The sequence below is a fragment of the Kryptolebias marmoratus genome, linkage group LG8 (genome assembly GCF_001649575.2).
Source record: "Kryptolebias marmoratus isolate JLee-2015 linkage group LG8, ASM164957v2, whole genome shotgun sequence".
In the NCBI taxonomy this organism is placed as follows: Eukaryota; Metazoa; Chordata; class Actinopteri; order Cyprinodontiformes; family Rivulidae; genus Kryptolebias; species Kryptolebias marmoratus.
In genome coordinates, this window is record NC_051437.1 from 17,009,935 (window position 1) to 17,020,374 (window position 10,440).

General features: G+C 40.8%; 2 protein-coding genes across 2 annotated transcripts; both read right to left on the minus strand.

Annotated features, from left to right (window-relative positions):
* Positions 1-370: 370 nt before the first annotated feature.
* On the minus strand, positions 371-4,674 carry hoxc5a (homeobox C5a). The gene is made up of 2 exons (XM_017415045.3): positions 2,609-4,674; positions 371-1,401 (listed from the first exon to the last, which is right to left on the minus strand). Exons 1-2 carry the CDS (start codon positions 3,078-3,080, stop codon positions 1,193-1,195), a joined length of 681 nt encoding a protein of 226 aa, XP_017270534.1. The 5' UTR covers positions 3,081-4,674; the 3' UTR covers positions 371-1,192.
* Positions 4,675-4,803: 129 nt separating this feature from the next.
* On the minus strand, positions 4,804-8,544 carry hoxc6a (homeobox C6a; the record flags this gene model as incomplete). The annotated part of the gene is given in 2 exon segments (XM_017415043.3): positions 4,804-4,990; positions 5,379-8,544. Coding segments are annotated over 2 exon segments (584 nt in total), but the record flags the coding sequence as incomplete, so codon positions are not given.
* Positions 8,545-10,440: the final 1,896 nt, after the last annotated feature.

Genomic DNA, 10,440 nt, shown 5'->3' on the forward strand with positions numbered 1-10,440 from the left:
CGTTATCTGAAACGTAATGGTGACTGAAGTGGCCATGTGGCCTTTTAGCTGCAGAGGTGGAAGTCCGAGTTTAGCGTACACTTTGTGTTGTTCTAACGGGCTCCTGTGGCCCTTCCTTTCCTGACAAAACAGGAAGCAGAGTGTGTGCGCCTGTGGCGAGGTGGAAGAGGGGGCAATAAAGTTTTATGGTGGGGCCTTTAACTTCAGAGCGCGTTTGTCAGCCTGAGAAATTCCGAAGACTGAGTCAAAAACCTAATCAAACAAAAGGACACTTTTTATTCAGAGAAAATATTGCATTAGGTTATTTGTATGATTTTGCATATCTTGACGTGTGTTGTGGAGATTAAAGCAATGAGAGCACTGACAGCAGAACTTTTCCTTACTTTTAATGACTTTATTGGTTACAATCAACAGACAGGCCATCTCTCAGTTATTCTGGGCCTCGTGTTTATACCAGGCACCTTCAGTTCACTACATGGAGTCATTGCACATTACAGCATTAACACACACACACATACACACACACACACACACACACACACACACACACACACACACACACACACACACACACACACATATATACACACACACTCACTTAATTAAACAGGATGATCCAGATTCACAAGACAGACAACATGGATGGTGCCTTCACAAAGATCCACTCACTGCTCACTGAACACACCACACGTTCAACGGCAACCGGACTGCAACTGATTTTTTAAAAAAGAAAATAAAAAGGGGAGATTTATTTATTTTTATTATTAATATTATTTAATTTGATTCACAGAACTTGCATTTTAATTTTAAACAGGGCAGGGGAAGGGCCCCAGACGTTTTCCGCACTGCTCTTATTCTAACACATATTAACAACGTCATCCAGCTTTTCAGATGCGGAGCCATCTTCCTCTTCAGCCTCCTCGCTTCCCCTCTTTGCGCACTAAAGTGGGGTTATCATCGCATAGGCAGCAAATTAATTTAAAAATGTAAACCGATTGATCAAAGTGAGTGATATTCAATACATTAGGTCCCAAACTGCAGCAAGTGACACATAATTGGTGATGAAGCACACAGAGCGGTGTCATGATGTCATTGCTCCCAGCGGTTCATCCGAAGGTCAGGCGGCGGCACTCCATGGCTCTGCGCACTGCATGTTGGGGGGGGTGGGGGATGCTCACAGGGTGCGCTTTTTTTACTCCTTCACTTTGATCTTTGAGTCCTTCTTCCACTTCATTCGTCTGTTCTGGAACCAGATTTTGATCTGCCTCTCGTTTAGACACAGAGTATTGGCGATCTCGAGGCGCCTGCGGCGGCTCAGGTAGCGGTTGAAGTGAAACTCTTTCTCCAGCTCCAGAGTCTGGTAGCGGGTGTAACTGGTCCTGGAGCGTTTACCCTCCGATTCTGAAGTGGCATCAAAATAAATCAGCTTTCAGCAACATTATAGTGGCGAATAAATATGAATAATGAGCTAAATGCATTGTTACATTAAATTCAACTTAAATCACAAGTAAACATCGAAAAAGCAAAAGTGTATTCAGTGAGGGCCCCAATCAGTCATTCAGTTTAATTATCATTTTTGTGTGTGTACCACTTCATTCACCCTGATCAAATACATTTGCTAAATAAATAATATTATGTTGATGGTCTGAAGATATTTATTTACGTCCAATTGTTGGGATTCACAGCTATCTTCATTGTTTGATACACACAAAAGCAAAAAATATTAATAAAATTTGTTTACTTTCAAATGTAAAATCAAATAATTATTAAATGTAGGCCTTTTTGTTAAAAACAAAGTCCCAATCTGATATAACTTCGCGGCTGTGAGGAGCTGTTTAAAACCGTAGACGTAGAAATGAATAAATGTAGCCAAACAAAGAAAAAACAAACATAAACTGATGGTTTCCAGCTATTTTCCTATTTATAGACATGCACAGATTTGCTAAGTAAAACAACGGGGCCTGTGCTGCTGGGAGTGAATTATTTCAACATTCCTGCTGTGTGTTTCTGCATATTTGCAAAATGCAAGAACACAGAACAAGTTTTACAGCCTTTTTCTGCCCTTCGTTCCGTTTTTTTTTCCTTCAGTCCATGCTGCACTTTAAATAGTCAGTCAGTGGTTCGAAGGCATGAAGAAGGAGCATGCCTATTCAAATCTTTTCGAGGTGAAAAGTTCATGATTGGGTCAGGGCATTGGTGTGTCCCAGAGTTCAATTAAAGGCTAAAAGCTTCTTTTTTTTCTCCCACGCAGAGTCTGATTCTGTTAAACGTGCAGTTTGTAAATGAAGCAAGGGAATAAATACCACTATAAGCAAAATTTCTAATATTAGTCCATAGTTTTATCGTAGTTTTGTTCTCTTATCCAATTATACCACCATAAATCACAGCACATATCACCTCTTCACCGTAACAGAGCAGGTTTACGAGCAATAGATGCCTTTGTCATAAAATTTATGGCTGCGAGTTTTTATTATTTCCTGCTTTTGGCCTATAAAACTCAAGAGGGACACTGGAACGAGCGAAAAGAAGTGTTGCTGCGTTAAGAGTGAATAAGGGAAAGCATCTTAGTCGCACTTTGTAGGTGGGGGAAAAAACAGGCAAACTTTACCGTGGCTCATGTGCAGTTTTGTCATCCATGGATAAATCTGTGGCCGCTGCTCACTGTTCTGCCGCTGGTTTGCGTTTCTTCTCACTGTTTGCGCGCTCTCCGCGTTTTTGTCGCTCTCCTGGCTCTTGTTGCCGCCGCATTTTGCGCTCCTCTCCGGGTCCCTGTCCGACCCCAGTCCTACCAGAGCGCCGCAGCCGTAGTTCAGCCCGCCTGCGTCCCCGGACGAGCCGCCGGACACCATGGTGATCTGTGGTCCCGACGGGAGAGGAGTATCCGCGCCGCCAAGCAGGCTAGTTTTCATCTCCTCCCGTTCCACAGAGGTCGAGGGGACGGGGCAGGAGTAAATCCCGTTCACATTAACACCCTCATAGTGGCTGGACCTGCGCCCAGATAGATCGAAAGTAAACATGCTGTTAGGAGAAGTTGTCTCGTTTGTTTGCCTGAGAGTGGAGCTTTCAACATAAGAGCTCATTTTCAAAAAACTACCAGCGACACTTTTCTTTCTAAACTCGACAGGGCTGCGGGATGCGTGTTGCGGGTATTTCCTTGTTTTTGTTGATCATTGCTTTTCTTGGCAGCCGCTTTAGGAAAATTCACAGCTGTCTGTTCTAAAAAAATAATCCAGGATTTATAGGTGGAGTAGGCTTTGGTATCTTTTTTTTCTTTCTTATTCTTGATCCGGCGCGCGTTGCCCAAATATGGGGTATTTGTGTGCGATCACGTGCGCATGTTGGCCAGTCATAAATTGGCTTGATACTCAATGGGGATATTGATGAATAGGAGAAACGTGTCCGGTAAACTTTGAGCTGTTGGTTGTTGGGGACCAGCCAGGGATCTTTGGCGCAAAAAGGGCAGGACAGTGAGACAAGAGCGTCATCTGGTGTCTGGAATGGAGCAGGACGGGCAGAACCGAGCAGAACCGTGTGCCAGGGACGCGCTTCGGGTCCGTAATTAACCGCACAACAACGGTTCATAAAAATAACTAAAAATATTATAATTATTATATATTTAGGCTTAAATACATACATTATAAACGTTGAGGAGTTAAGATAATTTATGGTGCTTAGATTAAACTAAAACTTAATCCCACTTTACAAAAATGTTAACTCAGTCCAAAAGTTAGGATCAAAGAGGTCACAGTTCCTTAAAAAATATTCTCCAGCATATCTGTCACCATTTGACGCCACAAAAGCTCATTGTGAAACTCCAAAGAGCTCCCAAACGTTTACTTTCACTCAGTGTGGATGCGTAATCGCTATTCCTCAAAAGACGAGAAGATTATGAAAGTTTTACAAAGATTTTTATTTCATGATACACAGCTATGACAAAAACATGACATTATAACTCTCAAACAAAAGTGAAGAGTGTACAAATCTATCTCACAAGAAAATAAAACTGTGTCAAATGATCAAAAAAGGGGGAAGTTAAAGGCGCATTTTTTCCCCATTACGCAGCGCCTCAAACAAAGCGGCTAAATGCGCAGGATTTGCATAATATATACTGTTGCTTTCATTATATACAGGCGTTTCTGCTGTTTGTTTGTTTGTTTGTTCGCGAGTAGACTGGACACAAATGCAGGCCACTTTTTTCTGAGGATTATTCAAGTACTCTAGTTTCCAAGTGTCCGCCCGGTCCTTTCCTCATAGTGCCGTGGAATGTGCATGTACAATACTGAGCTAAACCAACACTGTGTTTGGTGAGGTGATCAAAGAGTTCACAGTGATGAATTGGGTAAATACACACATTTCTTGGCATCGTGAAATAACCAAGAAAATAATACTTTTTTCTTTGTTTATTATTTTCACAAATACATGTGAGACATCGCAATGATAACAACAATAATATTAATAATAATAACAAAAAGAGCTCAATGCTGCAAATGTCACAGGGCTGAAATATTTTGGATACAAGGCTCCACACTCTCAACATGGAATAAAGAGCGGCGAGGGTAGCCATCATGCAGTGAAGTCGCTCTCAAGTCCATTTTTAGGTAGTTGTGTTGGGTTTTTTTATGCTCGTGAGGTGATTTTATTTATTTTTTATTTTTACTTTCCCCTCGTTTCTTCTTTCACTATTCTTTCTTCTTGTCTTCATCCTTCCCTTCTTCCGCTGCGACACTCCGTTCCTCCTCTTGAGAGGCTCCTGTCTGTTCACTTCCAGTCACCGTGGAGGTCAGGTTGCTCTCCTTCTTCCACTTCATGCGTCGGTTCTGGAACCAGATTTTGATCTGGCGCTCGGTTAGGCAGAGCGCGTTGGCAATCTCGATGCGTCTGCGCCTGGTCAGGTAGCGGTTAAAGTGGAACTCCTTTTCCAGCTCGAGGGTTTGGTAACGAGAGTATATCTGACGCCCTCTGCGCCTGTCCGTCCCGTAGCCCACTCCTGCTGGAATATAAAGAAGAGATACTCATTTAATCACATGAAAGTGTTGAACATAAATTCTAATACATTTGGTAAAATTTTAATCTGCAGAGGAAATATAACTACATTTTAGTTGCTCCAATTCAATTTATCTCCAAGGACATATTTGCTTTATTAATACAAAATTATGAAAGCATCCTTATTTCATTGTCTCTGTCTCTTGTTGCCGATTATGGCTACTACATCACTGTTAAAATGAAAGCTGTTTGTTTGCACATGCTAAGGCCCATCTACAAGTCGAGCAGATACAGTAATGTTTTATGGGGGGCCATAAAAAGTAACTTACTCTCTTGGTAAGACATATCGTAAAACTGGCCCATTCCCCTAATTTATTTGTCGTAGTAAAACTCACCGCTGTGTGAGTTCATGCGCTGCATCCACGGGTAGATCGGGATGTTGCTTTTCTGCTCCTGGGCTCCTGCTCTCCCTTGATCCAGGCTGTACTCTTGAGCAATGTGGCTCTGTGAGTTGAGTCCCATGTTTGTTTGCCTGCAGCTGGGCAGCACGTCCTTGTCCTGGAGGAACACGTTTGATCCGTACTCATACTGAGCCCTGCCGGAGCCAAAAACCACGTTTTCTTGAGGGGAGTAAAAAGGTGCATATATCCGATTCTGGGTCACCGCAGCGCCGTACGACGAAAAATGTCTGACTGTGTCATAGGTGGTGGAGTTCAGGGGGACGTTGGGCAAAACCTCTTGACCACCGGATAAATGGCAGGAGAGCGACGGGTTTGCGAAATAAGAATTCATACCTTGCGTGTAACCCTCAGTCCAACTCTCCCCACTTCTTTATCGGACTCTCTTTTTTTTCCTTCTTCCAATCTCCTTCTCTGTAAATCTCCCTCCCGCCTGTGTCAAACAACCACACCTTTCTTCAGGATCTTCTGTTTTTTTCCTTGACTTTTCCTTGCCTCTCCAAGTGGACGCGGGGCCACTTTGAGGATTGAATATTATTAATTTCCAATCTCCGGTTAAGACGCAAAAAACCCGAGTGTTATAGCCGAGGCTTGGCTCGGTGAGAGACAATATGACAATGTCAGCTGACCATTCTCAACCAATTGAGACGCCCGGAGTTGAGGCGAAACTGTAGCTTTTAGCTCAGCGCTTGAACATCAGTGCTAAATGCCGATAAACACAACGTGGAGTTGCACACTATATCCAGCTCGACTAGATGGGAAGTTTTCTTTTCTTGTTTTTTTTTTTCTTTTTTTTTCTTTTGGTGTGAAGTTTCAGAGCATGTCGGGATCAGGAGGCGGAGAGGAAAGAACATAAAGTGGTCAGTCGTTCAGTGAAAGGAAACAGGAAATATGAACAAATTACGTGATGTTATGGAATAAAAATAACACCTATAACACACACACTGAGGTGTAACGCAGAACCTTTAACCTTGAAGTTATTATTGTCGATTGATGTGTGTGAGAGAGAGTGTGTGTTTTAAATACAAAAACATAAAAAAATAAAATTAAGAGGCTGTCGTTTTTGCTCCCCGTGAAGATCAACGCAAAAATTGGGCATTAATTGAAGACAGATCAATGATTCCCCCAACAAACTGTTAATGTTTCCTTTGTGTATGAATTATCAGGCATGCATGTGAGCACATTTCATGCTTTTCTCGGTGAACTGTGGGAGGGAGGTTGGTGTGTGTGTGTGTGTGTGTGTGTGTGTGTGTGTGTGTGTGTGTGTGTGTGTGTGTGTGTGTGTGTGTGTGTGTGGAGCTGGTAAGAATGCGTTTATGGTCTCTCTTTCTGTGAGGGCAATAAAACAAGTGACGTTCCCCAGCTCACCAACAACTGTCTCTGCAGCAAAGCCCTGCAACCCAGGCAGCTTCAGAAATGAAGGCACTGCACAGCAAAAGGGAGGGAAAGCAAGGGGGGGGGGTCTCATGCAGGTAACAGGACTATTTATGAACTACCTCCACTAGATAAATAATAATAATAAAAACCCCAGCTAAGCAGATAAATTCATCCACAGTCCAGGAGCGCGCAACGAGAGTCTAGTACGTTTAACTTACAACAATACAAACACAAACTTTAAACTATTATTAAAGAGTGAAAAGTAAACCACAGCGCCTCATATTCCTCATACACATGTTCCTGTCTTTTTGTATTGTTCTAATCTTACCTCGACATTCCTCTGACACACACAGAGGAAACAGGAACCGATAATTATCTCTGCAGCAAATTATGGCTTTTGGAAATTACTTCAGAGGTGTTTTGCGCAATTTTAAGAAAACTTTAACTGCTCTTAAGACAATATGGACTGAGTTAAATTCTTTAAAAAAAATAAAAAATAAAAAAACAGAACATTATAGAACTCTCAGTTTTATTTTATTTTTTTCAGAGCAAACAGAGAGCCTTTTTATCTCCCATTTCCCCCCTCAATTTAAAGGCTTTTAAACTTAAATGGAAAATAAAACTTCATGCATGCACTTGAAACGACAAGTCACATTAACTCCCCGTTATGCAACAAGCTATAAGAGATATCAATAAAATAATCAATATTTCTACTGAAAATGGCCGCTCAAAGTCGCCGTCGCTCCGGCTGCAGCGGCAGCCCATTGGTTCGGCGCATTGATTTCCTCAATAGGATGAATACGTGCTGCCTAAACGTGCAGCTAACAGTGTTTGGGCTCTTGTTTGGGATCTTGAAAAAGGACCCATAAAAAGAGACAAGAACAAAGAGAAGGAAGTAGCTGGTGCAATAAAAGTTTCCCTTCACCTTTTCGTGCCCATATGTGACATCCGCAGCGCACAGAATCCAGGCAAACAAAGCCCAAAAGTTAGACCTTGTAGTGTCTCAATAGTATTCTTGTTTTTTCGCCATGTTACTTTGGCATGAAATATCTAATTAGTTGATGACAGTGTAAAACATACATGAAAACGAAACGTATAGGATTTATATACTTTTTTAATCCTGAATTGTCAGCGAAGATAACTTTGGCAACAAAAGCTCAAATTTAACGCACATTAAAGTTAATTTACCTCTTAATCTGCAACCTCAAATTTGATATCAAAAGAAAGCCTGCTTGGTGGTTCAAGTATCTTTATTTATTATCCTCACAATATGTGAAACTGGGTGTGTTGTGGAATTATAAACGCATTAGGTATAATTAGGCAAATCCTTTTTGTTTTGACGCATTTGGTAAAAACACCTTAAAATGCGGAAAAAATCCGAAAACGTTTAGGGGATATTTATTCTATTGGAACGATTTTGAAATGAACTGTTTCGCCAGACCCAGTTTATTTATTTTCCCTTATTGTGGCTCACACACACAAACAGGAAAAACACGCGGCTCCATAAAGCTGAGGTTGTAAATAAAAGGGCTGAACAGTGAAGCCCTATGTGTGGAGTGGAGTGGAATGCAGCAGAGGTTGTGTCAGTGTGCAGAATCAGAAAGGTCATTCTTTCCCCCCGTGTTTTAGTGTTTTATTGCGGCCCGTGAGGCAAATGACACGCACGGTTTTTCACGCACGAGGAGAGGAAGCCTTTTGGCTCACATTTCTACTATTGTTTATATATATATATATAAAAGAAACATCTTGACCAATTAAATAAGAAAAATCAAGAATAAAAAGCATGTTTAATAGATAGTTTATACTAATGAAGGGAGGATATATTTAATATTAGAAATTATAAATTGGGAAAATTAAAAGTTGATGTAGGCAGTTTTTTAAAATTATTATTATTATTATTATTATTATTATTATTATTATTATTATTATTATTATTATTATTATTATTATTATTATTATTATTAAATTTAAACTGGGACTTTAATTAGTTGATGTGCTCTTTTTAGGCCTAGATTTACCTACAGCTCCACACGGGCCCATCCACAATCACATCCTTGAACCTAAAGTTTCTCTTTCGCTTTCTTGTCGAAAATGTACCATTTAACGTCACAACATAACTCAGTTTTAGTTCTGCTGGACCTTTGAAATTCCTACATTATCGGTCATGATTAAAAACACGGCGAGTGAAGCAGAGTCTGCCCAGTTCCTGATGTTCTTTTTCCTCTTCCCTGCATCTAATAAGGAGTTATTCACATACTAACCATGTAAAGCCCCTCTATAAGCACTTTACCATGGCTGGCATGGCCCAATTAATGTCCGGAAGTGTTCGACTTGATGCTCGTTAAGCACTCAGGAAGCTGTTGCCCAATGAGCACATGTTGATCCGCACGTCATAAATTATGACTATTAGTTGGCAAAAAAAGAGGAAAAAAAAAGTGCCCTGTCGGGATTTGAAAGTGAGGTTTTAAATGTGGTGATGCGGACAGATTCATGACTTTATGGAGCTTTACGCGAGCCATCCCTGCTTCTAAAAACACTACAGAGCTAAACAATAGACTGTGGTTTCCCCTTTTATTTATTTTAAACTAAGATTTACCTAAATGGCATCTATTAAATGTTTCTCTCTCTCTCTTCTTCTTGTCTTCCTCTCTTTCTCTATGCAGGCAGCGCTGGACAGCTGCGGACTGGATCCATTGCAGAAGCTCCAGAAGACAAACAGCGAGTGGAACAGTAGGTTATGAGACTTTAAAGGCGTCCATAAAAAGAGGCTTGAGCCAATAATTAAATTTTAAAAGATTGAAACGTGGGACTGCAAAGCCGCAGCGGCAAACCCACCCAATCACCCACATACACACACACACACACACACACACACCCCTCCCCACACACTCACGAAATCTCCTTTTATTGCACGATATTTTGTCTCAGGGCAGTCAAAACACAGAGGGAACATTTCTCCAAGATTTGATAAAAAAAACAAGCACTTTCAGCTTTAAGCAGACACAAAGCACCACACACTGCAGCAGGCACACACACAGTAACCCCCATACATTTTCTCATATACATCCTTTACACACACACACACACACACACACACACACACACACACACATTAACAGGTATACAGGTAAATAATATTTTAGTAACACACAGGATATTGTGCAAGTTTACACTGTTGAGCTAATTTTGTCATTTGAATTGATGTTTTAATGTTTTGCTCCCTTTGTTCTGATTTATTACACCCATAATAAGCATTTTCAGCCTCTTCTGTGTTGCTCTGTTGAGAGATATCCCACATTAACTGACTTTTTTATCAAATGTTGTTGAGGGTAAAGTAATTTGAGAAACTGGTGTGTGTTTGAACCATCTATGTATGACTTATTGGATACACTTTAATTGTGCTACCTCAGCTATAACCTCATATCCAGTGATGTTACTGCAGCTGGTTCTGATGTTTACTGAGAATTCCAGTCATGATTTTTTTTTCCTGTGGTGGAAATAAAATTACATCTTTACTTCTCATCGTGTCGTTAGTGATTATGTCACAAAACAAAAAAACAGTGCATTTTATTTAGCTACGAATCTAATTAGAACAATGAGTGTGTGTGTGTGTGTGTGTGTG